Below are 19,494 nucleotides of genomic sequence, written 5' to 3' on the forward strand. Positions count from 1 at the left end.
TGCCTGATGCACTGTCACTTCTACCTGGTGACAGAGTGGTGACACTTCCCTTCAGGTGTTTGGCAGTCCGCCCCACTCCAGCTCTCAGGTCAGGCTCCTGGGAAGTGAGAGATGTGGGAGGTATCCAAGTCCCCCGTGGCCACTGCCCCACGTGGGCAAATACCACATGCGTTTCCTGCACAGCTGTTTTGCATCCCAGCCTACATTCAGCAGATAAACAAAGACAGGTCCCTGGCATGCTGAGCCCAAGAGCACACAAGCACAGATCAGCACAAAATACCAAACGTTCAAGGTTCCCGTGATGTTCTTTCTGAATCAGTTGCCTTGAATACAGCATTTACGGATCTGCTAATTAGTGAGGGGTTTTGTTTATTAATATGCGTGTTTCCTCCTTGATGGACTTAATGAGCGCATTGTTTATACTGCCAAATAAGATTGGAGGGAATTATTACTTTAGAATTTCTCTAAACTTTCCTAATTTATTTTCATGGACAGTTCTTCATCAGAAAGCTTAGTGAGGAGTATTAGATTTCAGAATTTAGTGATATCTACCCTTTTAGCTTCTTCTCGGGCCCCAGCCTTATATCCCAGACTCCAGACACCATTCCTTGAGTGCACGGGACGCTCCTGCCATTGTCGAGATGGTCCATCTGCCTGCCTGGAAGGCCCTTCCCCAGGACCCCTCCCACCCTAACTGAAAGTCCTGCTTCTCAGCTGTCTTGCATGACCCCCCCAGGCCGACCCTGTCTCCTTCCTTTTGTGCTGCCAGAGAACCTTGTCCATATGTCTGTTTGTGTTCATCACATATGTGTATGTAACACTAGACTGTGAGGTTTGGTGGGGAAAGATACCATGTCTTATTCCCCTTTGTGGCCTCAAGGGCGTAATAGGCATTTTTTTAATGATTGACAAAAGGACGAACAAATTCAAGTTCATTATCAGGCACACTGACATGTAGGTAGTCAGCTGTACAAATTATGGGGTGAGTGAACAGATTACAAAAAATATTTTATACAGATGAGGAAGGAGCTAGATGCTGCCTGGGGGGCAGGGGGTGAGTCATAGGAGATGTCAGACGGTGGGACTTGAACAGGTAGAGTTGGTTGGGGGGCTCTGGGGAGGGGACTTCTAGGCAGGCGGAGGGAGCACGGTGAGCGCAGGCAGGAAGATGGGAGGGCACGTGGAAAAAGCTCGAGGAATCCTGTTGAGTCTGTGTCTCATGGGGGTGGGGCCCGGGGTGAAGCTAAACCAGAGAGATGTGCTAGAGGGGAAGCCTAGTGCTTGGGGGCAGTTTCCAGGGAGTGAGGAGTCTTCCCGGGGATGAGGATTAGACATTAAACCTGGCCCTGGTACATCCTCCAGGGTGCCCAGTGAAAAGTCACCAGGCCACATGGCCCCAGAGCTTCACCAGGGGCCTGTATCTTCTTTCTAAGCTCTACACTAAGCCAGACAGTTATTTCAAGAGTTACCTTGGAATTCTCAAAAAATTCCAAAAATGGGGTAAAGTATTGTTTCTGTTAGTTTTAATGAAAAGTAAAGCCTTGATTAACTGCATCCTTCAAGTGTCTAGAATTTTATATGTGCCTGACTTTTGAGCGAAAGAGGCAAGTCACAAAAAGCACAGGCAAATGTGATCAATTTTTTTTTTTAGTGTGATCATTTTTTAAAGAACCATGTATGATGTATCCTAGGAACAACACCCCAGGAGCCCAAACTCCACTTTTCCTGCAGCCCTACCCAGATTTCAGGGCCTTAATCTGTCCCTAAGCCAGAAATCCTGCCTAATATTCGTGGCAAGTCTTTCCTGCTGACTGGACTGTAACTTCTCTGAGGTCAAGGGACTGTATTTTATGCCACTTTTATTCCACACAGTATCTAACACAGATCTTTGCACATTTTAGGGTTTTAAATATTTAACACTGGATTAGAAAATGCTACATATCTTCATTAGTGTGGCCAGAACATTTCAAGTCATTCTCCTCTGTTTCTCGTTTGGCTGTTCGGAGTCAAATGGGTTTGGGTTTACATTTCTGTTCTAACAGCGACTGGCAACGTGAACTGGGGCAGATTCCTTAGCTCTCAGCCTAACTTGGAGGGTTGTTGTAGAGATCACTGATTACGTATTTACAGCGTCTGACAGCTGCTGCTGTTATTGTTATTATTTCACCCATCTTGAAAGCAGAAGCCTCCTGGCTTATAGCTTATTATTCCACAGTTGAGAGCTCTTGTATTTTCTGGAATTGCATTTCCATTTGGGAGTTTTAGCTCCTATTACTTAAGGCTGGCTTCAGTGGTTGGGAGTTGGGGAGGCTCTTTGACCTGAATCTCCAAAGATGAGTAGAGGCTTAAAAAGCAGAAGTGGACAGAAAAGGCATTCCAGGCAGAAGGAACAGCATGTGCAAAGACCCAGGGGCACGAAGGAGAGTGACATGCGGAGGAAGTTGATCGTGGCTAGAATAGGGGATGTACCCGGCGGGCAGAGGGCAGACAGAGGCTAAGCATGTGGGCAGGAGCCAGATCATAAAAGGCACTGCATGTGATGCTAGATTTGGACTACCAGGAACATTGTTAGATTGGTATTTTAGCGAGGTTCTATTCTTCATTAATATCCTGTAAGTATTCAGTAAGTCTCTGGGCAAAATTCGTTTTAATTAGATTAATGGACTTTGAGCCAGGTACAGGGAAGAGGAATAGACCATTTTCCCAGCATGTGATGCCTTACTATACTTAAGAGGAACATCTCACTTAATTTGTGGTGGGTCCTGGGTGATGTGGCCGGCAAATGATCTCAGCCCGGCCATCCCTGTGCCCTCTCTATCAGGTTGACAGTTCCACAGATTGAAATGCTGGTTGGTCCCAGGTTTTTTGCCTCAGGGTTTCCTCAGTAGATGGAATCTACAGTATCTTTGGACATCAAACGCAGCACATGAACGCTTATCTTCACATCTGTGCCAGTGTAACTTGCACCCAGCCAGATGTTTTCGAACCACCTTGAAATGTGTGAGCAGGGCTCGGCAAACACGTTGACAAGTCCCTTGTCCTGTTTTCGGCATTGTTCTCTGCCTTATAAACCAGCCAAGGTCTGGGGAATGGCGAGAAGGAGCAGAGTCTCTGAGGCCTCCAATCTCCTGCTTCTCTTTTGCACGCAAGAACATGTCGGAGCTAAAGGCTCCTGGAACTGTCTGCCCATCGCGCTGGGCACATCCGACAGTGGCCGAGAGGCTTTGCTTTCTCTCCCCAGCCTGTGCTCTCAGCTCCTCTTCTCCGTCAGCCTCTCCTTCACACTGCCCCTCTTGCTTCACTTCCAAGTACCTTTTCCATCATTTGGGCTCAGCAATTCTACTATTGTTCTTCCTGTCTGGTTCTCTGAAATCCAGCCCACACCTTTCAACTCCATATCCTGAGTTAAGTGTTTGAAAGCTGTTATTTCATGTTAATTAGCAGTTCTTTTTCCAGCCAAGAAGCCTTGCACAGAACTGTTCCCCCAAGCTGTGGCTTAGAGACGAGCTCTGGTGTTTTGTACTTTGGTACGGTTAGAGGAATCGTGGGTAATTGCTCTTAGAGCCGCAGCTCTGCCTGCCAGGCCAGGACACCTTCCCCACGACTCCGTGGCCCTCCGTGGGCTGGCAAGCTCCGAACCTGACTCAGCCAGAGGACTCGGTGCGCCTCCAGAGAACACCATGGTCTCGGTGGGGTCTCCCCTGGCCAAAATTGCTTGGCACCCAGACCTCATCCACGAGGGTCTCTGGCCTCCAAGTAGGTCTCCACCAAACGCTGGCAGGTGACCGTTCGGCAGCTCCTCCTTCCTTTGTAACACATGTTCCAGTTGACCCATGTTGACTGGACCCGTGTCATGTGGGAGATTCTGGTGGAGAAGTACTCCCACCACCTTCTGGACTCATGAAGACATCAGCAAGAGTTGGCTTCCGGCTCCTTAAAAACCCCTCAGACAGCCTGAGTGGCTGCCATCCCTTGCAGGCAGTCCTGGAAAGGCCTCAGGGAATTTCCACTTCTTGAGGTGTTTTTGAGCAGAAGCCAAGCCCTGTTCTCACATCCGGCCTCACTCTTTACGCCCACCTGCTGGTAGATCAGGGCCTCCATCCGTCTCCTTACCTGGCCTGTTATTCCATCGTCCTAGGCTTCTGCAGACCCAGGCTTGAGAAGGCTGCAGCCCTGACCCCTCTGGGAGCCACCAGCGCCCCCTTGGGCATCCTGTGTTCCATTTGGAGGGAGTGGTTGGTGCTAACCCATCCTGAGCTTGGGTGGCGACTGTTAGGACCGCCCTCCTTCCACCTCTCCCGGGGCAGGGGGTGGACTTTCCTCCTCCGAAGCGCCTGCCCTCAGATGAGTAGTGAGGCAATTCTCCTATGTGTCTAACTTAAGTCACCGGGAACATACTTCTTTACCTTCTGTGGTTTATAGAGAAAATAGTCAGTGAGCAAGTGCTGATTTAAAGCCCACTGACCTCAGAGCACAGTTCTAAGCACTGTGGAAGTGAGGCCAGAGGTTCTTTTATTGAAGGGAGATAAAACCCCCTACTGAGAGGGGTCCTTACACAGATAACACTGACATTGTTTTGTAAAAGTGCCAAGTTCGGGCACATAGAAGACCTTTAAAAAGCAGGAGTTCCTCCCTGTCTTTGTCTTCTTTTTATTAACAACAAACACCAGCTGATATGATACACACAGTGTAAAGATAAAGGTGTGAAAGTGGTACCCATGGAAGACTTATTTGATGAGGTGGAGTTTTAGCTGAATTTAGGAAGAATTAAGGAGTGATGTGGATTAGTAGAGATTAAGATTGAGAGCATGGGCTTCCCTGGTGGCGCAGTGGTTGAGAGTCCGCCTGCCGATGCGGGGGACGCGGGTTCATGCCCCGGTCCGGGAAGATCCCACATGCCGCGGAGCGGCTGGGCCCGTGAGCCATGGCCGCTGAGCCTGCGCGTCCGGAGGCTGTGCTCCGCAACGGAAGAGGCCACAACAGTGAGAGGCCTGCGTACCGCAAAAAAAAAAAAAGATTGAGAGCATGGCATATATTCTTAGAGTTATGATAAAAACATACATAGTCTTTGGCCAGTGAATTACATTGGTAGGAGTAAAGGGCCCAGTGGGATCCGTGGCACTGAATGGGATGGTGACATAGGAGTGGGCCAGTGGGCAGAGTGTCTTAAAGCAGTGGTCCCCAGCCTTTTTGGCACCAGGGGCCAGTTTCACAGAAGACAATTTTTTCTTCGGACCGGTGGGGGGCCGTGGGAGGCAGGGCAGGTGGTTCAGGCTGTAATGCGAGCGATGGGGGGCGGCGGATGAAGCTTTGCTCACTCGCTGCTCACCTCCTGCTGTGCGGCCCAGTTCCTAACAGGCCGCGGACTAGTACCCCTGTCTTAAAGGACTCAATAAGGAATTTTGACTTATTATTGCAGTCAGTAAGGAATCATTGTAGTTTCTTGAGCTGGGAATGAAAATGATTTTTGGAGATCTTTATTATATGACTTCTTAGAGCCGGGCAGGTGAGTGGACAGCAAGACGACCTTCAGGACGGTACCTGGGCTCATGCTGGGGCTTTCACAGGGACAGTAGTGATGAGCCCAGGGACCAAGGGAGCTGATGTCTAGAGGGACATAAGTAGACTTAGGGGGCGGGGCAGCTCTGAGGGGCCACGAAAGGGAGAAGGGGCTAAGCTTAGTGCCCTGAAGGTCTGGGCGGAACGCGAAGCCATCGGTGGTAAAAAAAAAAAAAATTGGGAAGAGGTAGTGGGTGACTATGGGTGACTTGGTGAAGTCCTAGCCCCTACAGAGCAGGGCTGGAAAAGATCAAAGAGGAGAGGGCCTTAGCCCGAGGCCCCCTTTTTATGTGCCCTCGGTTCAGGCTTTCATCTCCTTCCCATGATGAGGATCATTGCGGAAGGTTATTTGTAGATATTTATGTAGATAATTACATCGCCTGTGTAATTTTGTAAATAAATCAAGATTCGCTTTTGATGCATTTTTGAAGTTTTGCAAATAAATTGGCTTTGTTCTAAAAAGCACGGTCTTAATAAAATCCCTGTGTTCTGAATGAAATTAGCCACTCCAGATACGCTTAACCTGACCACACATGGTGGCATTGTGCCGGCATTGGCGTTGGGGGTGAGACTTACGCAAAGGCAGATACTGAGCCGGGAGCTCTGGAATCCTCAGCCCTCCTGCCACTGCTTCCCTCGCATCCAGCCTTTGGGCGCCCCCTTCTAGAATGAGTACAGAGCTTCTGGCTACTCTGTTTTGTCCTGGTGGGGACTCTGGCTTGAGCTGTGTTCTTTTCTCCCTTTATCCCCCCACCACAGACTACTGTTTTCCAAAGTGAGGCTGGAGTCGCTGTGCCGGGGCCCGGATGAGGCGCTCCTCACCTGTAAGCACATGCTGCAGACTTGGAAGTCCTGCTACAATCTTACCAATCCCAGGTAAGAGGCCAGCGGCGGCACCTGTTGTGCGTGGTTTTGGCATGGCCCCTGCCTCTCAGTCCATCCCCGATAGGCATTTAGCAGGACAAATTCTCCACCCCTGTGCACCCCTAGGCCCCCGGGAGCCACAAGTAAGAGCAGTGGAGCCTCACACATTACATTTTTAAGCCGATTTTCTCTTAGCGTCTGATGAAATCTCCAAATCGTGGGTTTCTTATGCTTTCGTTGCCACGGTGGCCCTCTAGGCTCACTTCCAATTGGTCTCCGTCTGATTTCCCTCGGCCAGCCATTTGTGTAATTCCCTTTGACAAGTCTTTATCTTTCTGGTGATTTATGGATAGACTAGTCAATTATATATTCCAGATGGGGTTCTCACAGTAATATTTTAAAAAGACCTGCATAGACAACAGGCCACATGCTACTAAGGAGAGTAGAAATTGCTTTTGACATGATAAAGTGTAATTTTCAAAAAGTTAAAATCATGACTCAAACAAATATAAAAGATTAGCACATATAAAACATAAAAGATTAGCACATATGGAAGATTTTACTTACCTCATTAACTAATGAGGGAAGCAGTAAAATGTTGAGACCCATTCAAAGAAGAATTTGAAAAATAGATTTGCTGAAATGAATTTGCAAATAAATATAAAAACAATAATATTCTCTAGAACAATGAAATACATTGTTTGGGGTTATCTTTTCTACGGAGTGGACATTGATTATATCTCGACCAGACAAAATTCATAGGTTTTCTACTGGCCAACTCTGCCCCATAGAGATGTGAAAGGGCCCAGCCAGTAGGAGTCAGTCAAAGGCGCCCACCCTGCAGAGGCAGATAATCTAGGGAAGGTCCACTAGTCAACTCCCAGCATGTCCCCGAAAAGCACCATCTTCAAGTCTTGAGCAGTGTTTCCCGGCATGTGTCTAGATTACGAAGTGTGCCCTGACCTGTGAAGGAAGTGATTTAATGAAAAGGGACCTCACGATTCAGGTGAATTCAAACAACTGCTCAAACACTCAGAATGTTTTTCAAGTTCGCAGCAAGATGTATGGACAGCCCACATTCTGCTCTTAAGAGTCAGGAGCCTAAGAATGTATAAGTCAAAGTGTAAATGTGTCCAAGGGTGTGGCCCACCCAATCCAGCCCAGCAGGAGGCGGGCAGGCAGGCTGGTGAGTCGCTGCGGGGTGGGAGGAAAGGTGGGGTGGGGTTAGGGAAGCAGCAGGGTGCTGGTGGGGCTCCATGTGAGATCTTGTTCGACAAGTTTCTGCCGTTAAAAAAATATATATATTCAAAATCAGGGCCCTGTTGAGGTGATGGGTCCTGATGAGCTGACATGAGCCAGAGTTGAGACCACAAGCCCCGTGGGCGGTGTGGCTGGAAGATGGGGGAGCCTGGCCGGGAGCCCCCCCTCGCAGAGCCCGAGCCACAAGAATTACACGAGAGCCCCCTTCCTAACCGTAGCCTGTGGCACGTTACCAGGCCCATGGGGCCCATCTTCCTCTTGGTGAAAAGCTAATCGTGAAACTGGCCTCTTCCCTTTTGTGGGTATGTTCTGGAGATAAAGATCATTTTAATTTTTTAAAAAAATTCTACTTTTCTAAGTCTGTAGGCAGAAATAGGAAATGTCCATATTTATGTCCCATAGTCCCCACTCCCAGCCTACCAGACGCAGCAGGATTTGAGGGAGGGTCTTTGCCGCGAGCCCAGCTACAGGCGATACTCCCCGGGCTGGCTGCTTCCTAGTGGAGCACATCCCTTTGTCTGTACCCCCTTTAGAAGTGAGAAAATAAATCCATCAGCTTTCCCGTTGCCAGTTTTCTCTCAGTTCTCCACACCTCTCCCACCTCCCCACATTTCTTCCCACTTAGCAACCAAGAGTATTGCATGTGAGGAGAAGAAAAAATAGCAGAATTGGAAAGCTTTTTAAAAACACTTAACCAAATGCCTGGGCTGTGTCCGTACTTGCTCAGCTCCCTGAAGGATCCTTCAGGGCCAGGCACGGGGGGACCTTGGCTCCGGGCGCAGAGTCTGGCTGGGGGTGGGGGTGGGGGTGGGTGGAGGACGCATCAGCTCTACGGAACTGCTCCCTCCAGCTACTCCCAAAGCCTCGAGGGGGGGTGCTGGCAGTCCAGCAGCCCCTTATTAAGGAGTTTCCTGTTTGTTTTTTAACTATTTTCTCTGGGATATAAATAAATGTTTCTCCTGTAGCCCTCACCAGTGTGCAGACTTAGACATCCTCCCCAGTACGGTCGGGGAGGGCGTGACCCTGGCAGTAGAATAAAGCAGAAGAGGGGAGGGTAGTGTCTTGACGGGGACAGCACACCCCGCAGTTCTCCAGATAAGGGCGACTCTGGGCCCAGCAGCCTCAAGTCGGGACACGCGGGGCTTTAGAAGAGGATAGAAACGCATGCACAAGTGGCTGAGAAGCATCCCTGCTTCATAAAAGACGTGAAAACTGAGCAGAAAGCATGCTGGCAGGGGCCGGTTGGTTTCCAGCTGGAGAAGGTCCTCACTGACTTCCGGGCTCAGGCGCCCGTGTTTCTAAGTGTGCTCAGTTGTGAGGGACCTGTGCTCACCCTCCCAGGGCGTCCCACTGCTCGCCACCCCCAAGAGCCCCACCCAGGGGCTGGCACAGGCCTCCAGAGCAGTGGGACAAGGGGGCGCAGAAGAAGACACGGGCAGTAACAGGGCCAAACGGAGACAAGACCTGGCTTCCTGTCCTTTGCGACCCGTCCCTCCTCTTCACTCTTGCTTGAAGGAGCACCACCCTCTGGGCCGGTTGCTGAACGGAGCCTGAGGCCAAAGAGCGGTCCCTGCAGGCTGAGAACGCTTCTCCTGCCGTGAGCAAAGGGTGGGTGGCGTTGTCCTGAGTGTACGTTTGGCAAGGTGTTGGTCACTTCAGAAGCCTGGGTTGAGGCCTGCAGCTTTGCGTGCCTTTAGGACAGAAATCCGCCTCACGTTTCGTCTTCTCTCCTGCTGAAGTGCACAGCTCCCTCAGCTCTTGTGCGCGTTGACTTGGCCACTTAAGACAGTGTGACCTCTGGCCAGAGCCTCGCCAGGCGGTCCAGCGCTTCAGCAAGGGATGCTGTACCTTCTCTGTGCTGCACCGTGCTAAGCTGTTTATACATACGTCCTCCTCAACCCCTGCCTCAGCCTTGCAAGAAAGCTACTGTTCTTTCCACTTCATAGAAAATAAAAGTGAAGCTACACTACACTTTTATTAAAGAACTTGCCCTAGTTTTCTCAATTAAACAACTAGTAGAGCTATTATTCAAACCCAGGTCTGCCAAACATCAAAGCTCTCTCCATCACCCATGCTGCCTCTCTGAATTGACAACCAGCTTTTTTTCCTTTATTTTTATTTTTTATTATTAACTACTTCTTCCCCCTCTTGTCACTGCCACTTAGACCATCTCCATCATGTAGCCATATGATCGGAAGAAAAGTTTTTCTTCCCAAGTCCCATTTCAATCACATTAACGAATAGCATATAAACATTTTTTAAAAAGAATTTATTTGCTCTAACCTCAGTTGGAAATTGGAAACCCCATTTTTTTTTTTTTTTTTTTTGTGGTATGCGGGCCTCTCACTGCTGTGTCCTCTCCCATTGCGGAGCACAGGCTCCGGATGCGCAGGCTCAGCGGCCATGTCTCACGGGCCCAGCCGCTCCGCGGCATGTGGGATCCTCCCGGACCGGGGCACGAACCCGCGTCCCCTGCATCGGCAGGCGGACCCTCAACCACTGCGCCACCAGGGAAGCCCCGGAAACCCCATTTCACGCTAGTAGTCATCCATCTTTCGGTGGAGCTTTTCTTTTTACAAAGTGTGCTCTCATTCATCTTCACAGTAGCCCCATAAAATGGGCGAATGTCGTGTTACATCAGACCCATTTTACTGATGAGAAAATTGAGTTTGGGAATGTTGAGAACTTGCCTTGATTCATGTAATCCAGGCTTAAGTTGCCTGGGAAATGTTCTGGTTTCCTATCCAAGGCCCCTCTATTACATCAGTATTTACTGTGTGCCAGGCACTGTGTCTCAGAGCTGGGAGAGGACAAGGCTGTGACAAGGACCCCAGGGTTCTGGCTCCCAGTCCACCATCAGCTTGCCTCTTGTGTTTAATCTCTGTGTAGCTGTGTTAGAGGATTTCCAAGAGAAGCTTCCAGTTTCTAGGATAACTTAACCAACAGTACAGTCTACTCTGGATTTTCAGTCCTTCTTTAAGGGAATAGAAATTACCTGGATGTGTACATCTACATATGTGGGTCTCTTCAGCTTATGTGCGGTGGATTTGGGGCTCCTTCCAGTTTCCTTTCCCTAAACCCTCTACTAACACCACTGACCAGTAATGGTTTTCCTTTCCTTCCTGTCATCCTCCTTCGGAGGTGGTCCTGGCACCTAAGGGCCAGACAGAGAAGAGGTGAGGTGACTGAGCTGTAGGGGGGAGGTGGTCCACGGAGTGCCCAAGTAGATGTGTCCCAGAGGGAGAGAGGAAGGCTTGCCCGAGACACGCTGGCCAGAATGAGAGAGCGAGGCCAGGCCTCCCTCTGCCCCTCCTTCCATATCCTGTGGATCATGGCAAAGACAAATTCTGCACCATATAAACAAAGAACTAAAACCTGCTTGAAGCATCCACCAAAATTCTCAGTCAGTCACAACAGTCAGAGTGGAAATGAAGGCATCTCCATTGTGAACAGTTATTTATTGCTATATAAGCAACAGATACTATGGAGATAAACAGATACTATGGAGATAAACAGATACTATGGAGATAAACAAAGGAATGTAACCAAATATTGTTTCTCAGCTGGTGGAAGGGAAATAGGTCCTGTGTCCCTATCATTGGCTGAGGTTCATAAGTTAAGATCTTCGTTTTAGTTGGGGTTTATAACATCTGGAGTAGGAGGTCCTTAACTCAGCTTCTCCACACCTACCGTTGCACCAGACAGCTGGGAATAAGTTGTCTCCAAAAGTCGGCCAGCCTTGTTAACCCCTGATGCGTATTTGGAGGCATGGTGTTTATAAGGACACCTGGCATGTGTCCAGAGGTTATAATTCTTCTGAAGGTTCTGTCTCCGTGACCTCAGTTCAGCCTGACACACTTCTGTATGGGAAGAAGAGGCCACCTCACCTAACAGGGAAGTCACTGAGGCACAGAGAAAGGGGCCTTGCTCAAAGTGACCTACCATTAGTGACAGATGTGGGATAAGAACCCAGACTCCTGGTTGGGTTCCAGGACCCAGCATGACATGCAGCAGCCAACCCTGTGCTCTGATACTTGATGAAATGAGAAGCCTGGAGGATTGTGGCTGAACCAGACATCTCCCATCCACTTACTGTGATTTGGTCCACTGAAAACCCAGGCAGATCCTTCCTTGGCAATTCCAAGACCTCATTGTGCGTCCTGGAATCCCCAAGGTGATGAAAAACTTCACTATATTTTGAGATAAGATCTTCCAAAAAACTCCTAAGTGGGGAGCCATTGCAACATTCAGATAATTAACTCTTTGTAATATTTTTGTAGTATTTTTTGTAATATTTATATTAAAAATACATGCATGAATAGATCAATGCTAGAAATATTCAGTTGCTAATGTGATTAATGCAAATTTGCATGTACTTTTATGCTGTCTTCTGCTCAGAGACATTTATTGTTTCTCAGTCATGGAAATAATTAATAGAACAGATTCCAAAAAGCATGTATCCAGTGATGTCATAAGTATAGGCTGACAAACCAGTCTGTACTGAAGCAAGTTTCCTTCTGTTTCCTGTGGATTTCTCTAACTACATCACTGGACGTGGAAATTGCAGCCTGCAAACCATATTAAGTTTCATAGCAAATCTTGTTTGTACCACTTTTAGCAACAGCTGCATAGAGGAAGGAAATTGTGTCCCTTTACTGTGGAATTTGAACTTCTTAACGAAAAAAATCATTTGTAGAGCCCCCAGATTGGGGGAAAAAAAATGGATTCAAAGAAAAGCATTAAAGGCTCAAACCTCAAGAGACAGATATACATCTTTTGATAGAATACCATGATAGAGGAAAAAAGAATGCAATTGTTTAATTGTTTTTACTTACAAGTTTCTTAGAATTAAAAAAAAAAAAAAAATCTTTCTGAGCTGAGCGCCCTTAACGGTGTTCCATTCCCGTTAGTCCCGATGTGGTCTCCCACGTGACTCGCCCAAGGAGTGGGGCTGATCCCGTTACTATACGCGGGAGCAGCCTGGAGAGGGGGCTTCAGTGCCGGAAGCTAATGAGAACCACCGGCCTGGAGGCTGCTGCCCAAACGCGACTGTGTTCTCTCCAAGGCCCAGCCTTCCCAGCTCGGGAACACCGGAAGGGGGCTGTAGCTGCCACTCTGCCAGCACCCAGCTCAGTGTAGGGCCTCACACCTCCTCTCTCTTGTCTATTGAATAGAGGTATCAACCATGCCATTTATCTTAAAGGCTTGTTCTTAGGACACAAACGAGGCCGTGGCTGTGTCACCCTTTGAAAAGGCAGGGCCAGTGGTTCTTGAATTTGGTTATGCATGAGAACCATCTGGGGAGCTTTGAAAACCAGAAATTCTGATTTATTTGGTCTGGGGCAGGACCCAGGCATCCATGGCTTTTCGAGATGCCCCGGGTGATTCTTCTGTGCAGCCAGGGCTTAGACGCACTGGTGTAGAGCGTTGGTTCCTAAAGACAGCTCGAGGATGATGTGTTCATGGGCTTGAGCCCGACACGTAGCAGCACAGAATGCTCATCAGCTTCCCCCACACGGCGGATGGAGAGCGTGGCTCGAAGTTCTCATTTTTGTGTCTTACCATGACACAAAAGAGACGAAAATTAGCTCGGGTCTCTGGGTGCGGTTTAAACCGTGTTTGTGATACGGATCCTGAAAGGAATCCCAGACCAGGCCGGGCGGGGAAGCAGGATGCCCGGTGACGAGTGGAAAGGTGCTGAAGAAGCTCCAAAAATGCACAGAAGGTTTTGCTGCGTTTCAGGAGTCGGGATTGGTTGACTCTGTTGCCTTCCCCTGCCCACCCTTCAAATGACTGACATTTGTAGCTGTGTTTTGCAGTGATTCTGGACGTGGGAGCAGCCTCTTAGATAGAACCATTGCTGACAGACGACAGCTTAATACAATTACTTTGCCAGACTTCAGCGATCCCGAGACAGGTGAGAATAAAAAGCCAGAGGGGCCGAAATGGTGTCAACCGGAAGGGACGTGGGGCCTGGCCCCAAGCCGCGCGGGACGAAGACCGCCAGGGCCTGGGGCGGGAAGAAGTCCTCACCCAAATAGGCTACACTGTCGCCTGAGGTGCGTTTTCTCCGGTGTCTTTTTTCAAGTGTTTGTTCACAGTGGGGGAAGTAATATTACTTGCCCAACGCAGCTCTTTGAAATCGATTTTTCCCCTTGCTCTTGGAGCCGAAAATTCGAAACTAAAATTAGACTGCTCCCATCCCCATCAAGCTTCCCGTCTGCTTTTCTGTTTCTTTCTCTTTCTTCAGATTTCAGACCTTGCTAAAATCAAGCTTTCGGTTTCTAATCAGTTGCACATATGAACTCACACAACCCCACAGGAAACCCTGCAGGGAGAGGCAGGTGGGTTCAGAGCTTCTGAATCTACTGACCCCACGAGGAAGCTTGTAGCACTTACTGCCTCGGAGCAGATATTTACACCTCAGTTATCATTTGCGTTTCCACAGGTGCCTAAGTACAGAGGGGTAAAGAGACCTCTGTAATCTCCAAACAGGTAACTTTAGTAGTAATACTGACTTTTCAGTGGCAATTCGGAGGACTCGACAGACCCACAGAATGTAAAGAAATCCACGGCGCTTTGAGCCTCAGGGATAGTTCCAGAGCATCATTTGGAAGCTGGTTTTGGTGCTTCTCCCGCCACCCCAGAGGGCCCTGGGTCAGGCTGAATCGCTGTCTGGGTACGCCTGGTCTTCTGTGGGTTGATTTCATGAAAGGAGCCTCCGGGTCTTTCTCCTGCACTGTGCCAGGTCCCGGCTCCTGACCAAGCCCCTCCAAAGAGCCAGAGAGCAGCCCCGAGGCGTGCACAGCCGTCCTGGGAAAATCTCTCCCCAGGTGGCAATGGGAGCCGGGTGTGGTACTCACCCAAGCCCGTCCTCACAGCTGCCTGCCTTCCTGTGCTAGTCTCCCTTTTACCAAATTTAAAGTCGGCTGAAGAAGCCTGATCCCAGGGCCTTGGGGCTCCTAGGTCAAAAGAGTGTTGGGCATCGGAAGCAGCATGAATTATAAATTAGTGCAGTTTAACAGGGCTTGCAGCCACTGCTCAAAATGCAGGCCAGCTAGGCCACAGAGAAACTCGCCCCTGGAGTAGCCTGGCCCCTGGGTGGAGGGGCAGTCATTGGTGGGCTTAGACGGCGCACCAGGCAGACTCTGACCTGGGATGGTACAGCAGAGTTCTGCTTGTGGTCCAGACCTGCTAGAGGGACGTGTGTAGCCCCCCTCGCTGCAGGAGAGGGAAGGTCAGGCTGTCAGGACTTAGCCACTGAGAGGTGAGGCTCGGACCCCGGGGAGAGAAGAGAGGGAGGTAACAGTCACTACAGCTGGTTCACAGCTGCTGTGGCTGCCCAGGGCCAGCTTCCCCTTCTCCCCCACCCACAGGACCCTGCGAGGACACTCATACTAAATTCAGACCCCCTTCCCCACCAGCTGATCGGGACCTTAATCTCCCCTGAGGTCTGAGACTTTCATCCACATCACATTAAAAACAGACAGTGGGAGAAAATGAGGGAGGCCCTTGGGATTCATTCTCCCCTTTGCCCCTTGGGACCTCTTCCCCGGAGCCTCCAGGAGGCTCCCACTTCAGGTTAAACATCAGGTGCTGTAGCTTCCAGCCGAGGTGTGTCTCCGTGGCAGAGTCGGGGGTCGCTGCCACTTGTCCGTAGTGGACACTGCTCTCCCTCAGGCGCTGGCCAGTGACCAGTTTATTGTGTTGGTGTGGTTGTATGTCCACACGACGCCCTCCAAGACTCCTCTCACTGGCCCTGCCCCCACAGCCCCAAATCGTTGCTTTTCACACCACCACCACCAGTTACTTACCCAGGAGGCCAGGAATCAGAGAAACGGAAGGCCATGTTAGCAGGCCTTATCAGTTGCAGACTGATTATAAGTGATGGTAAAACATTCTGAAGTGATCATTTAAATCAGAGAGACTTAAAAATTATGAAGACTCACCTATAAATGGAAAAGATGCCTCCATCTTGATTAATAAAGCCCAGTTTTAGATAGTTCAGCCCATTGGTGGTCGCAGGAGGGCAGCGGTTCTTATTAGTGCATCAGTGGGGCTGCCTGTCTCGTGAGCGACCCACAGATTTGGTCCAAACTTGATTCCGAAGGTTCCATAGAGGTGTTTTGCTTCCATCCCTGCCCTTCCATCTTGCCTTTCCCTAAAGACAACCATTTTTTATTAGCTTTTTGTTTACCCTCCCATACAAATAAGATTATATCTTATTTCCCGTGTCCCTTGACTTGAAAATAGCATACCATATACGTGCTGCACAGCCCCTGTGACGTGTCCCTTTACACATGCCCTGAGGATTCCTCTGCACCCGTTTGGGAGAACGTCCTCAGGCTTCTGCAGTGCTTCTCTGCTTTTCGAAATGCATCCGACAAGAGCACAGCCGGCAAAGACGTGTGGCCAAAGCCGAGGTGACCTGCCACGGTTGTGATACTGCCAATTCTGAGTCACCCAGTGTGCAGTAGACGCCTCTGTGAAGCCACAGGCCCTCTTGGATTGTTGTTTTTGTCTTCCAGAACTAAAATTTATTTCCTTTTTTAAAAAAATTTTCTACTGTGGAAAAATTTCAAGTATACCAAAATAGAAATACTCGTATAATGAACCCCCATGTACCTAACACCAGCCTTCAACAATTCCTATTCTTTTTTCCTGTATCTCTGCTGTCCCACACTTAGTTTTTGTAGACTATTTTGAGGCAGATCTCAGACATCGTATTTTGCCTGTTAAAATTTCAGTGTATATGTCAAACAGATGAGAGCTCGGTTATAAAAATATAACCGAGATCCCATTATTATACATCTGGGTCATTATGAAGTACAGGCTCAGTGTTCTTGATTTTGGAAGGTGAATAATTAACTGGGGTATGGTTTTCCACCTCTGAAATTGTCCATATGCAGATCTGTGTAATAACATAAGGGGAACCCATGTCTACAAGCTTTGGACTATAGCTGAGTCCACTGTGGCTAAAGAGTGGACATTGGTTTTATTAAATGGATGTGGCAGACTGAAAAAAAAAACCCTTAAGGAATATGCTTTCCCTTCTAATATCGCCTCTGGGTCCCCTTCCCCCCACTTCTGTCATCCAATAGGTCCTAGCCATCAGGAGAGAGGAATCAAATGGAGGGACAGTCATTTAACTTTGAAGCTTTGAATCATTGTCTTTTCTTCGGAATAAGTTAGTTCCTTAAATAGAGGAGGAAAAAGAATTCTTTTCCTTCCTTTTGCCTTCAAAACAGGAAGCGGAGTAAGGAGATTTATCTTTGATCTTTGGTAGATATTACCAGACACCGATCCGTAGTAAGGATTCTTTCGCCTTGAAAGTTTGATCCATTTTGTCTGGGAAAAATTTTAATTTGGCACTGCAGTGGTTCTCCCTACTGCTCTGTATCTCTCCAGCTGAAGGCATGGAAGTGACAGTAATAGCTTCCTTTTCAAAATGCCCGGCCAGTGGACCCAACCGTAGACCAGCTTAGCAAGCTTAGACTCCATTGTCACGATTCAGGGACCTGACCCATTGTTGCACCTCAGTTATCTGCACCTAGAAAGACCTTAGTTTTCAAGTAAACTTTATATAAGTGCTTCTCATAAAAAACAAATCAAGGAAAAGTCAAGTTCTAATCCTTTCCAATTGAAAAGCAGATAGTTTCTTTTCCTCCAGAATGTCCTGGGTATTCTAGGTTAAAGAGGCATTATTTTCAATGGATCATACTGCTGAGTCCGTGCCCAGGTAACTCTGAGATGTTTTTATGCCGTGGTGTTGTTGCAGAACAATTAAATAACCAGTGGAAAAAACAGCAAATGTGTTTTCTTCGGAAAGCACTTGCATTCTCTTGTCAAGTAGAGGAATGACTGTGTATTACGTGGCCTCATTTTCTTTGCAGCTTATGTGAGTATATTAAAAGCCAGTTTATTTTTTTTCTTTGTGTTTCTAAAGTTTTTTTGCCTTTATCCTTTTTTTTTCTCTCTCTTTCATGTTTTTAGTGTCAGATTCCTCCTCCTCCTCTTCTCTTTCAAGAACCGAATCTCCTCTCCACCTGTTTGTATCTTCTCATCTTCATTCTCATCCCAAACCCGATACCTTTGTGTGGCCCCCGGCAGCTCATTCAGTCAGTGACCCAGGTCCCCGCCAGGAACCCTCTCTGTGTAAACATGGTTTATGGTTTTTTCCTTTCTTGTTAGATCTGCTTCATTTGCCTGATGTTTTATTTTCTGATAATCTTCCTAACTGCTAAGCTGGATCGGAAACTCCATCAAATTTACCTGAGAGAGAAATCTTGCTAGTTTGAAAATCCAAAAACTGTGCGGGCAGAAGGAGACGTTGGTGCCCAAGTTCCAACCTCCCTTTTAAAAAGTAAAGGAAATCTGTTTAGAGCAGAATCAATAGAAGCTTCTCTGGAGCATCGCTTCCAGTTCTTGGGGACTTCTGTGCTTTCCGCTTTCCTGGAGTGGATATAAATTCATACAGATCTCATTTTTTAAAAAGACAAATTAGAACATTTTGCAAATAATAATTTACTCCTAATCATTTCTGGTTTTCAGTTTAGAAATTAATTCACCAAGTATATAGTAATCAAGGTAGTATTCTAAAGATATCAGTCATATGCCTTTTAAGTATGTGGTTCTCAAACCTTACTGTGCGTTAAAATCACCCAGAGAGCTTTGAACGCTGCAGATTCTCTGGGCCCTACCCCCGGAGTTTATGATTCAGGAGGCCTGAGGTGGGGCCCCAGAATCTGGATTTATAAAATACCTCCTTAGGATCCCGATGCCAGTGGGCTGTGTACTACATTTTGAAAAACAATGCTATAAATTGTTTTCTGTTTGCAAGGAAGGAAAACGTAGGGCTTGTGTCATGAAACTATGCAGGGAAATTGAACAGTATTTTAATCTAATCTTGATTTTAAATAATAGGGAAATTTGAAAGTCTGTTTTAGGGCGTTTAGGGACTTGTCAATGGAAAGAAAAAAAAAAAGATCCCTGTATTGAAATGAGACACTTGTTGATAAAGCCCTTAAATGGCACCTAAATATGGCTCTCACCAGGAGAGCCACCCTTGTTCTTCCACTCATTTATTTAATGTTCACTTTACCCGCAACACGGCCAGAAAATTTAATCTCTGTGTCCATGATTTAAAAGGGCTCATCTTTGTTCCAAACACTCAGTTATATGCTAAACAAAAGCTCATAAGGGGAGCTGCTGCCAGAAAGAACTACTTTCCCTAATGCGCTCATCTTTCTGATGGTAACCTGCTGTGTTACACACACACACACACACACACACACACACACACACACAGAGTCTGGCAGAAAGGAGACTATGATCTAAAATAAATAATTCAAACCAAGAAACACTCTGACCTTACTTATCTGCATATTAAGTGTTCTGAACTCAGCCTCAACGGCAATCCCAGTTTTATGAAATGGAATATGAAGATAAAATTTACAAACTGCTTATGTCGTTTTTAATCCACTTCTTAAAATAGATATTTTCCCTTTAATATGATGCCTACGGGCAATTGCCAACTTTTTTTTTTTTTTTTCTGCTTTGGTTTTTCCAGAAAAAATTGTTTATTACACTGACTTTTGCCCAGTTTTCTGGGGTCTTAAAATGGGATCTTACTGTTCTAGAATAATGTTAGATGTTCCCACTGCCCCATCCTTTCTCGTTTGCACAATGAACCCACCTACCTCCACACCCTGCCAGTAGTTATCTTGTTGCATCCCAAGGAGCCCTGTGTCCCTTTAAACCTCTGAAGATTGAAGTCCAGACTCTTCTGGTGGGGCACCTTATATCAGATTA

The 19,494-nt window shown here is 47.6% G+C and overlaps 1 protein-coding gene across 12 annotated transcripts in view; it reads left to right on the top strand.

Annotated features, from left to right (window-relative positions):
* The window catches only part of TTC7B (tetratricopeptide repeat domain 7B), a 236,934-nt gene that overhangs the window by 164,734 nt on the left and 52,706 nt on the right, over positions 1–19,494 (top strand). For 7 of the 12 annotated variants that reach the window (XM_067727813.1, XM_067727818.1, XM_067727860.1 and 4 more), the window contains 3 exons: positions 6,319–6,435; positions 13,503–13,600; positions 17,677–17,838. In XM_067727813.1, coding sequence (XP_067583914.1) covers positions 6,319–6,435; positions 13,503–13,600; positions 17,677–17,838 — 377 coding nt within the window. The remainder of the gene's footprint in view (positions 1–6,318; positions 6,436–13,502; positions 13,601–17,676; positions 17,839–19,494) is intronic. The other 5 variants (XM_067727820.1, XM_067727833.1, XM_067727824.1 and 2 more) reach the window with 2 other exon arrangements.

Source organism: Pseudorca crassidens, chromosome 1 (assembly GCF_039906515.1).
Source record: "Pseudorca crassidens isolate mPseCra1 chromosome 1, mPseCra1.hap1, whole genome shotgun sequence".
NCBI classification, from domain to species: Eukaryota; Metazoa; Chordata; class Mammalia; order Artiodactyla; family Delphinidae; genus Pseudorca; species Pseudorca crassidens.